Genomic DNA, 21711 nt, shown 5'->3' with positions numbered 1-21711 from the left:
CGGAACCGGGGATTGAACTCAGGCCCTTGCACTTGCCAGAGAAGCGCTTATTCCACTGAGCCATCTCCCTGGCCCCTCTGTGCAGTTTTTAACTATTAGTCTTGTCTACCCTGAGTCTCTAGCAATTTGTCAATTATAGGTCAGGTTTTCCTACCCTGGCTCTGACTCCTCAGAGGTTTCTGCTTAGTAAGCTGTGATTGTCTGTGATCATCTTCCTCTCCAATTTTATGAGTTTACCCTGTGATCTCCTTCCTCTTCTAGAAGACTGGTTGGTTCCCCCCAACCTTTTTTTTTTTTTTGCTTTGTTATTTGTTAGGACAGAGTGGTGTCCTCCAAGCTCCTCATGTGCTCAGCCAGTAGTTCAGAAGTTCAACTATGCTTGCACATGCATGTATCTTTGATACTGTATCTGTTCATTTTATTTTGGGGTGTTTTGTGTCTATGTTTTAGAATCAAGTTCTTATCAGATATATGATTACAAACACATTGTCCTACTCTACTTTCAAACATACATATCTCATTTTTTTTCCCTAACTACATATATATTTTTTTTGGCAGGGGGCGGTTCAGCCTACCCTGAGGGTGAGGCTGGCATAGCATGTGGTGCTGGGGATTGAACCTTGGTCCCGTGTAAGCTTTCCCTACACAAGTGCTCTAGACCGCTGAGCTATCTTGGTGTTCCCCTCAAATGCAACTTTTAAAAAGCAGAAAATTTAAAAATTACAGAGTTCATTTTTTTTTCTTTTAAAAGAATAGGTCTTACTAGTAGTGTTGTACCTAAGAAATCTTTGTACATATAAGTTTTACTATTTCATCTTTTATATTTTTTAGGTCTGTAATTCATATTGAGTTAATTTATATACATGGTACGAGATATGGTTCAAAGTTGTTTTCATTTTTTCACACAGATGAGAAAATATTCTGGCACAACTTGCTGAAAAGACTCCTTTTTCAATTGCTTTTGTACCTTTGTCAAGATGGCACCAGCATAAAGACATACGCAAATTGAATGGACAAAAGAGTCTCCTTATATGGTCAAATGATACTTGACAGTGATGTCAAGAATCATTTAATGAAGGTATATCTGTTGTTACCAAACAATTAAACAAAGTTATCATACGACCCATAAATTCTATTTCTGGACACAAAAAAGCTGAAACTAAGGCCTCAAAGAGATTAGCTACCCCAAAACATAGTAGCATAATTCACTATACCTAAAAGGTGGAAGCAACTCAAGATAGATGAACAGAGAGCTGTGATTCCACTTATATGGGGTTTTCAGAATAATCAAATTGTTTTATTTATTTTTATGTATTTAGGACAGGGTCCACAGGGTCTCACTATGTAGATCAGATTCGTACTGATTCTCCTGCTTTCAGCCTCCCAAGTGCTGGGATTATAGGCGCACGCCACCACAACCAATCTCAACTGCCATCTCAATGTGCCCTGGGGCTGGCATGGCAGGCCAGGGACTAAACCCTAACCATTGTGCTCTGCCTAAGCAGGCGCTTTAGTCCGCAGAGCTATCTGGCTAGCCTTTTAGAATTGAAAGAGAAAGTAGTAGAAGAGTGATTGTCAGGGGCATGAAGGGGATAAAAAATTATTTTTAATGGACACAGATTTTAGCTTTATAAACTGAAAAGACTTATGAGGATGAATGCTAGTAATGGTCACATAACAAAAATATATTTAATGCCACTGAACATTTATAAATGGTTATGGCACTGAGGGTTGGTAGCTCAGAGGTAGAACACATGCTTAGCATGCACATAGCCCTGAGCATGAGTTTCATTTGTGCATGCATGTGCATACACACGCACTTAAACAATGGTTAAGACTGTGGATTTTGTGTTGTTGGTATTTTCCCAATTTTAATTAATAGATTAAGGAAGATATACTATGCTAATACTAATCAAAAGAAAGCAGAAGTAGTTAATATTTGTTTCAGAAAGAACACACTTAAAAAAGCAAGGGAAGCTACTTAATAATCATACAGTGCTAAATGGGGTCAATTGTCCAAGAAAACTTAACAATGCTTAACAGGGATATATATAACAATAGCATATCAAAACACACCAGATCAGAATTGGTACAGACACTGAAAGACAGTTCGGTACTTTCTTAGAAAATAAAATTAACTTTTAACACATGACACAGCTATCACAGTCCTTGCTATTTACCCAAAGGAACTGAGATTCTATGCCTACATAAAAACCTAAAAACTGAAGCTTATAACAGATTTATTCATAGTTGCCAAAACTTAGAAACAACCAATATGCCCTTTAGCAGGTAAATGGGTAAACTATGGTTTACCAGACAATGGAATGATACAGCACTGAAAAGAAATGAGCCACAAAAAAAACATAGAAGAACCTTAAATGTCCATTACTAAATTAAAGACGCCAATCTAGAAGGCTACCCTATTATATGACTCCAACTCTATGATGGAAAGCACAAAACAATGGGAGTAGTTATCATTATGGTGTACAGTGGTACAGGGTGACAGCTGCCACAGGGTGACAGTTGCCATAGTGGTTGCCAGTACTGGAAACAAAGAGATGGAACATTTTTTGGCAGGTAAGTTACTCTATGTAATACATAACATGGATACCTGGCATTGTACAGCTGCTGAAATGTACCACACAAAAATGAATTCTGTTGAAATGAACTCTATTGTAAGCTATGTACTTCAGTTAAAATGACTATATAGGTACATCAATTGTAACAAATGTATCTCTCTAGTGAGTTGGGGTTTTTTTTTTATTTAGGACAGGGTCTACAGGGTCTCATTAAGTAGATGGCACTCGTAGTGATTCTCCTGTTCTTAGCCTCCCAAGTGCTGGGATTACAGGTGCACCCCACCACACCCCGTCTCAATCGCCATCTAGTGAGTATGTTATAATGCAAGAGGTTATGCAAGTGTAGGAATAGAAAAGTAGCAGAACTCCATCCATGTACTTTATGTTCAATTTAGTTTTGATGGTAAAACTGCTCTAAAAGATAAACATGGTCAATACTATTAACTACCAAGGAAATAAAAATTAAAACTCCAGTAAGAGCTACTAGCTACCATTTAGAATGGCTAAAATTGGGGGTAGGCCAAATAGCTTAGCGCCTGCAAACAGGCACAGGGGTCAGGGATTCAATCCCCAGGCCTGCCGCGTTCCTGTAATCCCAGCTCTTGGGAGGCTGTAAACAGGCGGATCACTATGAGTACAGTCTAGTAAGTAAGAATACCCTGAATACCCTGTAGACCCTTCCCTAAAATGAAAAAAAAATTTTTAAAAAATGGCTAAAATTAAAGACACAGGGCTGGGGAGATAGCTCAGTAGAATTAAATGCTTTTTTGGCAAGAGCAAGGGCCTGAGTTCAATCCCTGATTCTGCCAAAAAATATATAAATAAGTTAAATTAAATTAAAGACACAAGTGCTGATGAGGAAGTAGACCAACTAGCACTTTGATACTCTATAGCAGTGATGGCAAAAATTTAGAGATTTCAATAACAACCTACTGAGGCACATATTACATACATTTGCCACCACAGCCCTACAGATGAGATTACATAATGTGAAGCTACTGTAAGAAGCATTTCTTAGAGCTAAACATGATACCCAGGGGCCGGGGAGATGGCTCAGTAGAATAAGCGCTTCCCTGGCAAGCACAAGGACCTTAGTTTAATCCCCAGTTCTGCAAAACAAACAAAAAAACAGAACAATAACACGATGCCCAGACATCCACATATTTTACTTCAAAGTACTTAACAAAATAAATAAAAAGTATGTCTACATAAAATCTTACTTATAATTTTCAACAGTAGATTCTTTAAAAAGCCACTTAACATTGAAAACAACACAAATATCAATGGGTTAGTACAAAAATTGTGGTACATCCATTTCATGAAATACTACTAAGCAACAAAAAAAGAATTGCCTACTAAGAGACTTTGCAACACGAACAGATCTCAAAACTAGCAGCCTATGTAAGTCAGACAAAAAATCAAACAGTCAAATTTCATTTACATAAAATTATAGAAAATACAAACTACTCTACAGTGGTAGAAACATTAGCAGTTGTTTAGGGAAAGGAGGGCACTATGAAATGAGTTAGAAATAGATAAAAGAAAGCAACTGAAATGATGGCTCAAGTTTGAAAAGTAGAATAATAAAGAGATGTGAGAATGCGTATGGACAGAGGTGAGGGGCATGGACAAATGAGGACAAAGAAGTCATTCAGCAATCCTTATACAATCCTTGGGAATACAACAAGGAAGACAGGTAAATACTTAATACCAAATATAAGTACGTAAGTATTCCTCACACAGAACAGCATTTGATATTAAGGAATGCAACAACAGAAAGGGAGGTATGTTTTGTCATTCATCCTACTATCTCTGGCTCAAGTGTATTTTTAGGTAGAATCATAAGTATCCTAAAAACAAAACTCGACTCTTGCTCATCTCCTATTAGCCAATTTAGGAATTATTTTTCCTACTTATTTTGCATCACGCAACTATCAATAATGTTAATAGTGACAGTGTAGCCTACCCTTTAGGTTTGTTGGGGTTCTGCAAACTAACAGGTCTTTTAGAGTAAGATAGAAACAAAACTGGAGGTGAGTAGTTTTCTATTTTAGTACCTATAAATATTTCTACATTGGCTCACATCCTGGCCCCCAAATAAGAATTCTTCCCTCTCCAGAAAAATAGCTTTAAATATCCGTTTCACAAAGAATTAACTTCTTTTTATTGTAAACTTTCCAAGCATTTTCAAAACATGTTATCATTTCATTCTTGATAAAGTTATTTTCTATCTTTTGTGCAGTTTCTGTCTCCAGACCAAGATTCGGATCATTTAAATACAGCCTGAAATGTAACTGCTTTTAGTTCTTATTATATTTTATCATTACAATTCCTACTCTTTTGATATATGACTTTTTTTTATTTTGAAAGATGTTTTAAATTATTAGCAATCCTTTCTTTTGCTATCAAAAAAGCCCAATTTCAATATAACTTTATTCTGATTTCTCCAAATATCATTTTCAGGTCATAACCCAATCAATGTTTGGTTAACAAGGAGACACTAATCAAATTAAATTGTTACATACTGGCACTTCCTCACTTATACTCAGGAAACTACTTACACAGAATGGTAATTCACTTTAAAGAAATTCAAGCTGATTTATATTTGCAGGATTGCTACATGCTTTATATTTTTTATTCCTTTATAAATGCTTGACTCATCTGATCAAGTATTTAAAGTAATGAACTCCACTAAAGTTTTTTAAAAATCTGAATGGTGCTATAGAACAGTATATTTTTTTCCTTAAGTGACAATTTTTTATTTTGTGTTATTCTGTGCTTCTTAAAACAGTGAAGTCACTGTGCATAACTGTGCTTTATACTTCCGGGTCAGGTATTCTTGGCCGTGCTAACTGTATTCCTCAGTCTTTATGATCATCAAATGCTTCCTCGTATTTCCAAAGCCCACAGCAAAGGGGGTTGGATAAGGGGACAGGACTTGGCTTAAACCAATGAGACCATTACCTGATTGTGACAATAACGAAAACTTCACCCAACAGATTTTGCTTTTAGAATTGCATTTCCAATAATATTTGGCATACTATATTATAAAACTACGTCTGAAAATTTCCTCTCCCTATTTTATTCCTTTCTGTTTTAATGGTGACTACTCCATGCAGAGGTCCTTATAATCTACACAGGAATAACTTTCTTGTTTTATTCACTCAAGTTTTCTTTCGTCACATTTGCAATATTTATCTTTCCAAGTATCTTCTTTTCTTCATGTCACTCACTCCATGGATAAATGAAGATAAAGTTTAAATCTTCCTGGCTTCTAAGAGTCTGGATGTGCCTACAGTTGCTTCAATCTACCACCACATTCTGTCTTTATACCCTCCACTCTATCCAACTTGTTTTTAATTTCAAAATTAACATTTCACTTCTGTACTTTACTAACACTTCATCATATGAACAACCTTCTGCTTTACCTAATTAAATGCTATTAGTCTCAGATGCTACTCAGGTCTTACATTCTCCCATGATGCCTTGCCCACCACGGACTCATCCCTGCACACAGGTGAGACTGAATTTAAAACAGAGTTAAAAGGAGGCAATGAAAGGCGCAATGCTTAGAAAAATATTTAGTAAGTCAAACATTTTTAAAAACTAAATACTATACATGAAAATGAATTCATTAAAAAGAGTTTTACCTGTTTCACTATTTTCAGGCAGCGATTCATATTCAGAGTGGTCCAGAGCTAGGGTGTGCATGTCTGTCTGATCTGACTCCTGTACATCTGGGAATGCTGCATTCTCTTGACTTTTGTCACCATCGCCATTGGCATCTAATCCTGTAATTGGAATTTTTTGCCCAAAAGGCAATGTTAAAATAACTTACCCTTAAAATAAAACGTTTACACTTGTATTTGTTGAAATTCTTTAACTGGATTATAAAAGAGTACTCCAAACCAGAATATAGTTGGAAATCATCAATTTCTTAAATATGGATCAAAATGGTAACAAAGACAAAGACTTGAGGGCAGGGCCTTTCCTGGTCATGGCCAGACCCACAACTCACCCTGTGGGCTGCAGTCTGCTTGAGAGCCGGGGTCCTCTTCCCACGTAGCACTCACACCAACAGCTGCATTACTTGCTTCTAAACGTAACATATGAGTCTCCCATACTTTTGCATTAGGGTTAAGCTCTGAAACCTTAGTAGTTGGTACCTAGGGAAGAAATGATATATGACTTACATCCAGATTTCAAGTAAGTGTGCAATTTTAATTATAAACAAAGTTAAAAACTTTTTTTTTTTAAACCATCTTGCACTATTGGGGATTGAATCTAAGGGAACTTTACCACTGAGCAACATGCCCAACCTTCTTGATTTTGAGAAAGGATCTAAGTTGCCCAGGTTGGACTCAAACTTGTGATTCTCCAGCCTTAGTCTTCCAACTCTTGGGATTATAGGTTATATGCCACCCTACAGGCTAAAAACACATTTATATTAAAAATAAGTTAAAAGCATTAAGGCCATTTACACATATCCTTGGGATGAAATTGGGTTCAAAAAGTAACCAAAAGTAGATGTGGTCAAAATTCCTTCTAATGCACTATTAGATTTTTAAATTTCTCCTAAGCACAGGCTCTAAAAGCTGCAAATAGAAGACCTGTTCGGTTCCTTCATAGAGTTCATCATCGCATGGACTGTATAGCCATAAATAATTGGTTATTTCCCAACTACCTACTATAAATCACAATTCAGGTTTATAAATTTGAATATAATGTAGATGAATAAAATGTTAAAAGATAAAGCTTCAAATATACAGTCAAAAATGTTGAAGATGAAAGTTCCTCCTAAGAACAAAGGTTTGCACAAAAAAGCATCTCCTAAGATCATAAAACATCTCCCATTTTCAATATTTATTCCCATTCCGAAGAGCATCTCAGGAGTTTTTTCAGCATACAACTTCCCTGTTCTTCCACAGTGGAATCTGCAGGTGATCATGATGCTGCCAACCTAGGGCTCTGGAGTATGCACTCACTAAGGAGAATAAGGGGCTGGGGATGGAAGCTAGGGACTTGAGTCCAACTCTGCCACAGATAGCTGTACAAGCTTAAACCAAGTTACTTAGCCTTTAAAAACCTCATTAGAAAGTGAGTTTCACAGCTCTCACTTTATGTGGCTGTCAAAATGGGCTATCTACAACACAGCATTGCACCTGGCATACATCAGGCACACATTAGTCATTCTAACAAAAGATGCTCAGTAAGTTAAGACCATGGCAGTTCTCTGCTCAAACATAGGGGTAGGGGCTGGGAAGATGGCTCAGTAGAATAAGCGCTTCCCTGGCAAGCGCAAGGGTCTGAGTTCAATCCCCGGTTCCGCCAAAAAAAAAAAAAAAACATAGGGGTAGATGGCTCAGTAGAATAAGTGCTTGCCTGGGCAAGGGCCTGAGTTCAATCCCTGGTTCTGTAAAACAACAACAACAGAAAAACACATACAGAAGTCCTCCACCCAATAGCTGCCTAACTCTTCAAAGTAAAACATGAAGTTCTTACTCTGGCCAGAACCACCTCATGTAGTCAGCGCCTCTTTAGTCTCACTCATTTCCACTCACTCTGACTGTGCTGCTGTCTCTAAATACACAAGCACATTGGTTCCTCCCATTATGTTCATCCTGAAGACCTTCTCAGATACTCGCATGGCTCATTCTGTCATTTTCTGGTGCACCTTAAAATCCAAACAAGCCCCCTATTACGTGGATACTTCCCATTTCCATTAGTTTTCTGATAAAAGCTTAGCTTTCTTCTACTTACAAACCTTGAGTAAATCTTCAAGATTTAAAGCAAAATGTCCCAGTGGCAGCTGCCCCCCAAAATTCTAACTCGTAACTTTGCTACCACAATCTCTCAACAAACCAAAACAAATTGTCTGCCTTTTCAAATGAACTGCCAAACTTCACATCATGATGACAGAGTTAGAAATAACTAAGGAATAGGAGTCCTGGTCTCAGTGCTCCCTCAGACTGAACCACTATGGTACCAATTCCATAATACATGAAGAAGTCCAAAAGACCATAAAAAGCTACCAATGAAACATGTATACTAGCAGTTTTCAAGAGACAGAGTAAATCCACACTGCCTGAGGTAATGAGGTTGGGAGTAAAAATCAAACTATTTCTGAAGCACAGTGTAAGAACTGCGGATAAAGTGACAGTGCAAATATATCTATATATCTATATCTGTAGTCATGCTTCAGAAGCAACTTATTTACTGCTCTTCTAGTCACTGAGCAATAATTAAAACACCACACCCGCAAAGCCAAATGCTTAAATGAATACTTATTTGGAATTCTTTTTACTTTAAGTACTGGGGATAGAGAAAAGAACAGGGTTCTCCTCCTTTAGGAATACTATAATCAAGAAGCACGGATTCTTCAATTTCCCTGCTTACACTAGTTTAAACATTCAGTCCATCTTTGGCTTCTGAACGGGATTAGTTTCTCACTTGTCTCTCATTCACCCTACCTAACAAGTTTGTCCTACATGCTCACTAGTATGTCTGTGCCAAACACTGTTTAATAATCTTGATGTACCAGTGAATAAAATGGACACATTCTCAGAGAAAGTGAAAGACATAAAAGACACTCCCTATTATATACATCTCACTCATCAACATATCTATCTTCTTTACTTGTTTGGTTTTTAATTATTTTCCTACCTTTCTCTCTAGCCTATTTACATAAATCACACCTTTTCTGATTAGGTTCTCTTCTCTTTTCAGTAGATAGCACGCAGTCAAGTCTTTCCATCTCAGTTTAATCCCACCTCAATTTAATTCCTTTAATTCAACCTATGTAACAGACTTATCTCCTGTGTATCTTATATACTTTCAATTCCTAACACTAACACTCATGTTTTGCATTTTAAGCACCTTTTGCAGTTGACTACTGTATACCACAGATATATGTTGAGGTAAAGGAGAAAAGATAGGAAACAACAGGGAAAAACATTCAAGGATATATACAGGATAGCTGAGGTGACTGTACTAAGAATTTCCATCAGTTTTTTGAAAATAGCAGTCAATGTTTACAATTTTCACCTTTGGCGCTGGGGAGATAGCTCAGCAGAATAATTGCTTGCCTGGCAAGCACAAGGGCCTGAGTTCAATCCCCAGTTCCACCCAAAAAACAAACAAACGATTTTCACCTTGACTAACTGTATGCTGATATCTGTGATCTAAGCAATTACATCAAGGACAGCAATGTGTAATACAAAAACCATGCTTGAATACCTGTCATCTTGGTCTTCTAAATGTTTCTAATGTCTTTTCAATTATTACTATACTCTTTAAAATAATTTTTTTGAAAAGGTAAAAAAGAAAAAGAACAAAAATTTGTCTCTTGAAAGCAAGCAGTAATATTCACTCATATGTCAAATCTTTCGTAACTATATCTGTTAATCTAGAAACAGATTTGATGATAAAAAGATAATATATCAACCATTATTAATCAGCTATTCTTGTTTTGAAAATCTAACATATGTATTATTGTATGTTACCCTGTTTCTGTCTTTGTTTCTGATTTTTGTTCTTGCTTTTACTCTTCAAAATAAAATTATATATATATGTTTTGCAGTTTATTAATATATTTCACTCATCATCTTGGCTGTGAAGGAGCTATAATCAGCAATTTGAGAACTATTATGGCATAACATGCCTGGCCTCTCACAGATAGTGGATCTGTTATTCATCCACTCTTGGGTGGTAGCCACCACAGACTTTTTTTCTCACTACTGTGTCACTAACATTGGCAGAATCCAGAGTTTAACACAAAGGTGCTCAGGATATATGGTCAATGAGTCAATATTAATGAATATTTGGGCCCGGGAAGATGGCTCAGTAGAATAAGCACTTCCCTGGCAAGGGCACGGATCTGAGTTCAATCCCTGGCTCTGCCTAAAATAATAAAAATATTAATATAGAAAATTCTACTTTCTAATATATGATGACTTGTATAAATTTATATGCCACAAATAAATGGGGACCTGTAATGAAATTATTAGCTTTGATGGGGTAAACAAATCCAAATCAAGAATCAGAAACTTAGCACAATGTCAGCAAGTTAACCAATATTCAATAAAAGTTCTGCAAAAGAGATGTAGAAGGGATAAAACATTGAGACCTTTTTGTTTTTGATTTCTTTTTCTTTCTTTCTTTTTTTTTTTTTTTTCCGGAACCGGGGATTGAACTCAGGCCCTTTTGCTTGCTGGGGAAGCGCTTATTCCACTGAGCCATCTCCCCAGCCCCTGATTTCTTTTTCTGAGACAAGACCCCATTTTGTAGTTCAATCTGGCCTTAAGCTATGCAGCCCATAGCTATGGCAATCCACCTGCCTCAGCTTCTTGAGTACTGGCAATATAGACACATGTTACCATTCCTGGCCCAAAGCACTGAAGCTTTTAATTAAGACTTAATGACATGGCAACTCACATTCAAGAGTTTATTCTACACATGTACCTCTGCTGCATCAGAAAAATGCTAGGAAGTAGGTATCACAGCCTCCATGTCACAAATAAGAAATTCAAGTCCGAGAAAGTTTAAAAGTTCACCCATAAAAATGATAATAATTAGAAATCTGTGTTCTACTATCAGCAGAAACAACACTTTCATCAGAATGCATTAATTTCTCATAATTTACATGAGGTTTTACTATATGAAAATCTAAATTGACTTTTTTTTTCTTTTAAAACCAAAGCATTCATTTTTGAGTGATTGCTTCAATTCTCAAGATGATCTAGATGCTATAACTGCTGCTCTCTTGGGTGGAGGTGTCATTCCTTCATGGAGTCCAAACCTGAATCTGCAATATAAAACTTTTAGGTTCTCATTCAACCAGTTCCGGTGGTATTTCACCATTTAGCCTCTGCACTCCAGTTATACTTTCTCTTGTGCTTGGTGGGATAGCCACATTTGCCACAAGTCGACTTCTTAAGGTGACAGGCCTTCAAGCCATAGTAGTCGCACAAGGTATATTTCTTAATATGACACATTCCAAAGGCTGACATTCCCTTCGTCATCTCGCTCATGCTGCCGAGACCAGAAGAGAAGGCACTTCTGCTATACGACACTCCTAGACTGCCATTTCTTTCAATCAGATTTTGTTCTCAAAAGGAGAAGATCAAGCCATGGAGACAGTAAAGAGGGAAGGAAGAGATAAAGGGTGTAAAAAAGCAACTGAGATGTATTATATACCCACAAGGAATGTAAACATATACTACACACATGTACTAATGAACTAAAATTTTTAAAAAAGAGAAAAAATTAAAATCAAATTATGTCACAAGAGACACTAAAAATTCATAAAGAATACTAAGAGAATCTGGGAGAAAATTAAATGAACTAAAAGAATTTAGAAATAATTCCATGTAATTGTTTGTTTTTTGTTCTTGTTCTGGTTTTGGGGGCTTTTTTTTTTTTTTTTGCGGAACCAGGGATTGAACTCGGGACCTTGCGCTTACCAGAGAAGCGCTTATTCTACTGAGCCATCTCCCCAGCCCCTAGAAATAATTCCAAGAATAAAATGCAACCTTATTTTCTGAAAAAGACAGTCATTCATTTGCAGCCATATATAACTCTGTATGATTATTAGTAACTCTTTACTTTGACCTGCATGACTATGTCTTAACTTGCACTAAAAATATATAGGTAAGCAATGGTTATTAAAATCAGAAGCTATTGATTTCCTAATAGACACATTCTGAAGTGATATCACATGAACAGCCAATGTTAATTCTCTTTGAAAATAGGGCATTGCTAAATTCTGATGCTCTACTGAAACTCTTCCACCCACACCACCAAACAATATATTCCATTAAAAATAGTAAATTTGTCTTTTACATTCATGAGACAAGAATGCTCCTTCTAACAAATTACTGAGTATTATCAGAAAGCAGGAACAGGTAGATAGAGAATATATAACAGATGAGACAATAAAGAAACCTTCAAGTAAGCCTGTACTATTCCTGGAGTCGCACCAAAAAGTTTAAGCAATTCACTGACTTCAGAAATGTCTAACATCTAGTTTTTTATTTGTAAAATGTTAAGATAGCTGCTATATAAATAGATTTAGTATAAAAAGGATATTCATAATAATTTGAAAAGTTATGAAAAGCAAGGCAACACCATTAAAGAGTAATTCTTCAGCTTATAGATTTAGACATACCTCACAATGGAAGTTAATTTAAACTTGAAACCATTTATCTCTAAGTCATACAAAAAGTTAACTGTTTGCTCTCTACATGGATGTATCAAAATGTAAACAGTAATCAACTGTAATTACACACACTTACATAAAAAATTCAATGTATGTCTTTTAAAGGTTTAATTTTAGCACTTCCTCTACAACTACTTAAAGGAAAAAAACAAAGAATTTGTCTGCAACTCTGTTTGGTAACACTTCCAAATAGGGGTGTGGAAAGAGAAAACAGTAAAGAAAAAATCTGTAATTCTTTAAATCATGTTACAGGATTTCTACTGTTTGTGCCCATGTTATTGATATCAATATGTAAGGTATATCTATCTCTTTAATATCAAAAGTTTTTCTTGCCTAGTGCCACAAAAATCACCAATAATAAACTATTAACTGATTTTGCTATTCTAAGTACAGTTTGTCCTCTGTATCCATGGACTCTATATGAATCCAAAACACTTTTTAAAAAAAATGCACCTATAGTAAACATGTACAAACCTTTTTGTATTATCTCAAGTATTATGGTATAACTACTTCCACAGTATTTACAATGTATTAGGTACTACAGTTTAGGGATATTGCAAATATGTGGAAGGACTGTGTAGATTATATGCAAACATTATGTCCTTTTACATATGAAGTTGATCATCCATGAATTTTGTTATCTGTGAGGCTCTCAGAAATAATCACCCACAGACAGTAAGGGAGAAGTTTCATATCCTTTCAATAATACTGCTTCTTTCTACGTGTCTGTTTTATGTGCAAGATTAATTTCTAGTTGTTGAATAATGTTTGTCTTTATTATAGAATGTATTGAAATGCTCAATTTAGATGCTTGCAGAATCACCTACAAAGGTTATTCAAAATCAGTAGGGCCAGCTCATCTCAGGGACCTGAAAAAGATCTCCAGGGTGATAATGGACTGAAAAAACACAACCAAGGTTGTAGAGGTAGTTAAAAGTAGAAAAATTTACCTGCTTTAGACAGACACAATAGAAAAGTAGCAGAAAGTACAGATTTTTAAGTTTATAGTAACAAGTATGATTTACACTATCAATTGACTCAAAAATTAGCTAAAACACATTACACTGGCCATAGGATAAGATCTCTGCAAAAGAGCTCCCACCTGTGGGAGCAACAGCACCATCCACAAAGAACAGTCTGCATAAGGCTGTGTGGGGATAGTCAAAAGGGCATGCTTTAGTGCTAATAAGTTTATATACACAACAAATTCTCCAATTTGAAAATGGTTAAATTGATGTTCTAGTAATTCAGAGCTTTCTGTAAGCATTCAAACCATCACCCATTATCTAGAAAAAAGCTTAATTAATTTAAAAGCATATTAAAGGTAAAGGTCACCATTATCACAGCACAATAAGTATTGATAAAAGCATACTTACTAACTGTCCACCTCTACTTTGCAATCCCCAAACAACACCGTCCTCTTTTACTGGTAGCTGATAAGGGGGCTGTTCCAATGAAAATGAAGCATTTTCTAAGTCCTGTGGTTTACTGTGTAGAACCTCACTAAGTATCTGTTCATCTTCTATTGTATCTTTTGTGACTGTATTAGTCCAGAGATAGCCCATTTGATATCCACCACATCCATCTGCCAGTCTTTCAGAAAATTGTCTTGTCAATCCTTCCAATGGGTAATAAGAAAATTCATTCAAAAAATGGGAGTAGAATTCCTCTGGGAAACTCTTCCAATCTACTTTTGGGGAATTTTCAGATATATTAAGATGTGTGAGTGATAAAACATGATCACTACTTGGCACTACAAATTCTCTGCTGTTACCTGGGATAGCAGGAATTACCTGGTGAGGGTTCACTGGGGTGGGATCAACACCAATTCCCATAAAATGTATTTTAGCATTTAAAGTACATTCGTTAGCTACAGACTTGATATTTCTTTCTTTAAAATGGTATGCAGGTCCATTTGTCCCACATGAATCTAAGCAGTTAATAATGTCAGTATCAATACTGTTTTTCACCAAATGAAGTTCCTCTTTCTCTTCTTTACATGTTACTTTTGATTTACTCAACTCTGATGCATTGTCATTAAAGGAATTAGAAACTTTAGTTGGGTCGCAGCAAATTTGCTTCAGTTGTGAGCTCTCATCACTATGAGCAGCATTCTTCTCCACTACTTCTGGCTTCTGTATAACTGAAATTGAACTTTGACTTAAAGACAGCACAACATTAAGATCTTTATCTTTGTAGTCATTCATGCAATGGTTTTCAACATTTTTTTCTATTTGATTAGATTTAGAATCATGATTCTTCGTTGTACTAGAACTATTACAAGTTGATGCATCCTCACCAGGCATTGCCTTGCATTTTAGTTTATCTGTTTCCCAGTCAAAGGTTGTTTTAGAATCTAACTTGACATTTTCTGTATGTTCTTTACTTGTCTGTTTATAATTAGCATTTTGTGATTCTTGTTCAGCATCTTCTAATCTATAAGGATCATTCAGTTGGTCATGTAATATACTGGCTGAATTCTTCACACATATTTTATCTTCTGTTTTATCATGCAGGCCTGTTTCCCTTTCTTCTTTATCAGTACAAGTGAAAATAAATGCAGAGGACATAAAAACATCCTGAAGAGATCTAGAGGGATCATGAGATTCATTATCTGGGAGCATTCTTTGTGAAATTACAAGTTTTGGGATGTCTATGCTTTGGATTGTCCCTTCTGTGTCTGACTCACATTCAATGTGAGTTAAATCACATGTCTGTATCTGAGCCTCGTCTATCCTCCTTCCTGCACACAGAGCTGATGGACACCAAGATTGCAACTCAGAAGCCCTCCTGCCATGACCCTCAGCCTCCAAAACACTAATCATACCCTCATCTTCATAAGAAAAGCTCTTTTCAGATGGCAATGACAGCTTTCCTCTGTTTTCCAGCTGGAGACTTTTGATCTCTAGGTTGGTCTCCCTTTGGTGCTGCTCCTTCCTCAGCCCAAGTCCTGGCAAGGTCACAAGATCAAGGCTGCAGTCAAGTCTTTCTGGCGCTTCTTCTATGAAATTAGCATGAACTGAGAGACACTCATTTCCAAAGCTCTCTGAAGTAATACACCTTTTGGGACTTAAATTAATTCTATCTGGACCAAAGGAAAGGATACTATCTGAGCTGCTAATACTAACATGGAAATAATCATTATCTTTTAGTGGATTTACAGAGTTATTTTTTGCTTCCTTTTTAGAGTCTAAACTCTGACTGATACTAATGGGTACAACTTCAGATTCATCATTCTCTTTCATATATGAAGTGTCATCAAGTAAATCAATAGAGGAATCCTTCATCTTACCTATTTCTGAAACAAGGTTCTCTCTCTCTTTGGGTATGGTACACATGCATTTTAATGAGTCACTATTTATGTTAATATCTAATTCAGTGAGTAGTCCAATATTATATAATATACTACTTTGTGAGCAATCTTTAGGAAATATGGCATAAGGTTCTGCCTTCAAAGACTCAGCCTGCAGGTTATCAACATTTGCTTCACAAGGTGGATCACTGTCCACCAAAAGCTCAAAATTAGGCTTACTTTCCTTATTAAATACATCCTTTACTTTATTTGGACCCCGGCTGCCCAGGGAAGACAGGTCTTCCTGCTGCAACTTTAACTCTCCTATCCACTGTGTAGCATGCAAGACTGAACATTCTTTCCTGTTATCTAGATGCCAATTCACTCTGTGATTCCCTTCAGAGCTAACAGCTGAATGACATTCTTCTCCAGCAGCTGTTCCATAATTGGGAGTGCACAGTTCCTCTTCCATGTTCAGACAGTCAGGATCTATAACACAAATACTGTAAAACTTGTTCTCTCTGGAATTTTTACACTGTTTGTCACCAACACAAGGATTTCCATCTTGCATCCCCCTATCTAAAATATCTAAAGAATTACTGTCATTGAAACTATTGATTTGAACATTTAGTATTCTTTCTTTCTCTGCTAAAGGTATTTTACAAGCAGCAGGAGAACAGCACAGAGGGTCACTTACAAAAGTTTCCTCTTGCAAGCCCTGGTCAAAAGGCACCTGCATGTGTGAATGAGTTTGGTCATTTATGGAACAACCCTGTCTGTCATTACTCATGCACAGTGAGTCACTGACACTCTCAGCATTCTGCTCAATAATAATATCTGAGCTCTTATCATTCTCATCTAAGTTTTGATACCTAGTTAAGAATTTATATATCAAAGAGGAAACAGAGTTCACCGACTGCTTTGTTCTATCATCTTGTTTGTGGCTAGACGCTGTAAAAATTCTAGACCACTTACTAACGCCAGCAGCTGCTCTACTGACTCCATTTTCAACATTGTAAAGCTCGTCACCTTCAAGGGTATCAAATAATGAAGATAAAGTTTTACTTATCTTGTTCTTCGGTTCCGTCTCCAAAGATTTTTGTAACAGATGAATTTTCTCATTGTCATTGTCACTACTTAATTCTTTGCTGAAGCAACAGCCCATGTTTAAAAGTTCAAAAACTCACATTACGAAGCTTGTCCTTTTCTGAGCCTCTACAAATACATCTCATACTAACTTGCTATGGTTTTTAAGGAGAAGCCAACACCCACACACCAAAAATAACTGCACAGCAGTCACATGTTCCTGCCACTCAAATCCAAATGACAAGAGCCCTGCCTGACAACCACTGTACTCTGTGTGCTGAAATCCAAACAGTACATAAAATCCAAAGGTTCTGAAGAGCAAAAGAAAAGCAACCTACTATTTCTTCATAAACTAAGTTTAAAAAAACAACTATAGCTACTGTCCCAGCCAAAGATTTTCAAACTTTTGATTTTTCTATCAGATAGTGGAAAGAATTTAGCTTGTATCCTAAAAAGGAAAATGGTATTAGAAATCTGTTAATATTTATACCTACTTAACATTTTATTTAGTTTTTTAGCTTCAATAAATAATGCCTGTGGGTAAAAAAGAATCACTATTAATTGTATCAGAAATGAAAATGGATGACATCAGAGATACATTTTTAAGTATTTATGGCAAAATGACAAACTGACTAAGATTTGTTTAAAAATACTTGAGGACAGCCAGGGGATGGTACAAGTGCCTGTCTGGTAAGTGTAAGGTCATGAGTTTGATCCCCCGTACCTAAATAAATAAATTTCAGGGAATAAGGTGAATATATAAATACATAAAATTCTAAACAATTTTGTGCAGGATGGAGAATTGAAATGAGTATCCTAACACAAGAATGAGAAATTATTCACAAAGGGAACACTGGAGTTCATTATATTATTCTGTCTACTCTGCATATGCAAGAGAATTATAATTAAGAAAAAAGGAACGAGCAAAAGAAATACACAAATGCTGTACTCAGAAATCTCTCAAAAGTACTAGGCACTGGTTAAAAGTTTAATCTATGAGATAAGAGATGAATAACACTAAAAGCAGGAAGGTATTCTGTACACAAAAGATGTTAGCCATCTTCCTAAAAATTCAAGCTTTTCAATTGCTAGCCTACTCCTATTCAAGATGTAGACAATACAGTAACTAATTCAATATTACTGGTTTATAATAAAACCGCATTCATTGCGAAAAACTATATGATCAAACTTTTTTTTTTTTCAAAATTCAATGAATGAAAGGAAAGAATAAAGTTTTCTGATCTCACTGTCTGTAAAGGAGTTTTGGAAGATTATCCTCCTAGAGACCATGAATTATCTATAGTAAGACTGGCATACAGAACAGTTAAGATTTCCAATTTAAGCTTTCAAGTTTCACATTATGATGAAAACATGTGGTATAATGTAGTATCTTTCTTCCCAAGAAGCAATTTAACATAAACATTTTTACCTAAATTACTTTTCCATTAAACATCACCACACGTATTTCTTCCTTAAATTTGCCATTCACTTGTGGCGAAATGTACCAGGACTGTTAGAAAACAAAATGACTCTGAAGGCCACAACAGTGCAAGAAGAATCAAGACAATTTGGTTGCAAAACTGTGCTGGTTGAATAGTATGATTTAAACTTCGGTGCCCCTAAATAGGATTCCACAGGGACACAAAATCTACTGCCAGTAATGTTTGATGCAGATGGATTCTGTGGCCCTAACAGGTAAGGGAAAGAACCTTCAACCACATAACACCATCTCCAAATGCCAGTTGTCAGATCTTATTTCTTTCACAAGGATATTGCATCACCAGGGTTCACCCCCAGAGTGGTTCTCTTTTTTATCTCAATGCCCTTTTGATCCCCTCTCCCACCCTCCCTACCCCTCTCCTTACTGTAAAAGCCAGTTATTGTCTATAGTACCTACTACTTCTGAATTTCCACTTACTATAATCTAGTTATCACTGTGTAACCTCTTAGAACTACTCTTGTTAAAGCCACAAATGATCAATCAAATTATTTGAAATCTGTCAAATCAGTCCTTATTTCACTTGATTTTAGGTGACCCACTTTCTTCTCCCATTTCAAATAATACTGCCCTCTGGTTTTCTTCCCATTTTGCTGACCTTTTTTTCATTTTCTAGTTTTCTTGTAGTTTCTGAAATACATAGTTTTATCATTTTTCCTATCTGTAAATACAGAGAAATGTAACACAAATTTACTACTTTAACTTTGTTAGTCCAAAATACTTCAAAACCAGTAGCTCCTTACATCAAGATTAGAACATTTAAAAACCCTTCCCTACTTGGGACAAAACAGAACAGTATTTTTTTTTCTAGACACAACTGTACACATTATTCATTCAATGACCTACCTATTTAACAACAGTTCAGACTTAGGACTGAGGCACACTGTTTGGACTTACAACTTGTTTTTATTTTTGGACATTTCTGTGTATCTAATTTATAGAGTCTCAATGTCATCTTTCTGTATACTATACCACTATAGTTTTATGTTCTGTCACACATTATAGCACTATATATAAGAGTTATCCAAATAAAACTAAAATCATCAGGTTGGGGAGATAGATCGTTTGTATAAGTGCCTGCCTAGCAAGCATAAGGACCTAGGTTTGATCCCTGGTACCACATGCCATGCTGGCCCCGGAACCCCAGACGCCCTGTGCCAGCCAGCAAAACTGGGCATGGTAGTGCACACCTGTAATCCCAACAGTAGGGAAGTTGAGAAAGAAGGATCACTACAAGTTCAATCTGCATAGTGAGACCCTATACCAAATAAATAAATAAAAGATTTAAAAATTTTTGGGAAAAAAACCCCGAAATACCAAAATCATCACATTGAAATTTCTTTTGACCATGTCTTTATTCTAAATATTGTAATATAATACTATATATAATTCTTCATTTAGTGACCAATTTAATGACCTAGTTACAGGACAGGAATTAGGTTGGTAAATAAGGAATTTCTGTATTTCTCATTGTCAGCTACTTTTGAGATTGGGGTCTCACTGTGTAGTTCATGCTAGCCTTGAGTTCACTGTGTAGTCCAGATTGGCTTGCATTTGTAGCAGTCCTCTTGCCACAGTCTCCCAAATGCTTGGACTGGGAGGCCTGCCCTTTAGCTCAGTTCTTTAAGTGGCTGCTTCAACAAAGCAGTCAGGCTCAGGTTGCTGTGGTTCGATCCCCACAACTCAAGCCAGCCAAACCTGCCCTGAAGGCATTCGGAGAAAAAAAAAAAATCCTTATTCCAAATGCTTGGATTACAAACATATGCCACCATGCCCAATGCTACCTACTTCTACGTCTATATTCTTTCTGTATCTAAACTTCACATTAAATTCAGCCCTGCAATGTTGCATGCTATAGTAAGGTTACAAAAAATACATATATATTCCATGTTACCCTATAAATGACTATAGAATATGTCTTACCCATCTTTATCACTTGTTCTCATTTTTTTGAATACTCACATTTCATTCACAAAGTACTACCTGCCTACCTATCAGACATAAACACCGAGCTAGCTATATAAGTAAAGAAGAAACAGAAAACATAAATACAGACACAGAAAGCACATCTGTGATTGCCCAGGGAAGGGACAAGCATTAACTATAAATGAGCACGATGGGTAATGAAAGCATTTTTAAATTATAAGGACAGCTACACAATGAGGAAGTTGAAATATTATCAAATTGTATACTTTAATCCCATATAAATAGTAAAATGATGACATAGTTTGTGATGACATCTTTTTTATCTCCTTGCTATTGGGGATCAAACCCAGCTCTTGTACATACCAGGTACATGTCCTAACACTGAGCGATACACCCAAGCCCATGTTTTACTTTTTAAAAATTCTACATTATTAATTTCTGTATTAACTGCTTATTTAGGAGAATAGGTTTACTAAACTTTGTCAAGCCTTTAAAAGATTATCAAACTGAATTTGGAATATTCCAAAAGCATATCTATTTGCAAATGATAAAACCAAGGTTCAAAAAACCAATAATGTAATTATACTACAAGGCTGTGATAAAATCAGCATGATACTGGCAAAAAAATAGACCTGAGGATCAATGGAATAGATTACAAGATGCTGAAGCCTCTACAAACACACTCAGCCACTTTATCTTTGACAAAGGGGCCAAACATACTCACTGGAAGAAAGATGACCTCCTTAACAAATGGTGCTGGAAAAACTGGCTCTCTCCATGTCAAAAACTCAAACTTGACCCAGGTCTATCACCATGCACTAAGCTAAAGTGAAAATGGATTAAAGATCTAAACATTAAAACAGAAACACTAAATCTCCTGGAAAAGAAAGTTGGAGGAACTCTTGAAGACATAGGGGTAGGCAAAGACTTCATGAACAAAAATCATCGCATGGGAAATACTTGAAAGAATTAACAAGTGGGACCTGCTGTTACTGAGAAGTTTTTGCACGTCAAAAGAAATTACCAAAGAAGTGAAAAGACAACCCACAAATTTGGAAAAGATCATGACAAATAAGTACTCAGACAAAGGTCTGCTGTCTAGAATTTATAAAGA

At 36.1% G+C, this 21711-nt stretch overlaps 1 protein-coding gene across 1 annotated transcript in view; it reads right to left on the bottom strand.

Moving 5' to 3' along the window:
- Larp4b (La ribonucleoprotein domain family member 4B) overlaps positions 1-21711 on the bottom strand; it is a 125061-nt gene that overhangs the window by 71507 nt on the left and 31843 nt on the right. Inside the window, exons 4-5 of the mRNA XM_023701340.1 lie at positions 6598-6745; positions 6230-6370 (exon numbers count right to left, since the gene is read on the bottom strand). Coding sequence (XP_023557108.1) covers positions 6230-6370; positions 6598-6745 — 289 coding nt within the window. The remainder of the gene's footprint in view (positions 1-6229; positions 6371-6597; positions 6746-21711) is intronic.

The sequence above is a fragment of the Octodon degus genome, unplaced genomic scaffold, assembly GCF_000260255.1.
Source record: "Octodon degus isolate 3935 unplaced genomic scaffold, OctDeg1.0 scaffold00133, whole genome shotgun sequence".
Classification (NCBI taxonomy): domain Eukaryota; kingdom Metazoa; phylum Chordata; class Mammalia; order Rodentia; family Octodontidae; genus Octodon; species Octodon degus.
Note: the sequence above shows the minus strand (reverse complement) of the source record. Positions and strands in the feature narration are given on the sequence as shown.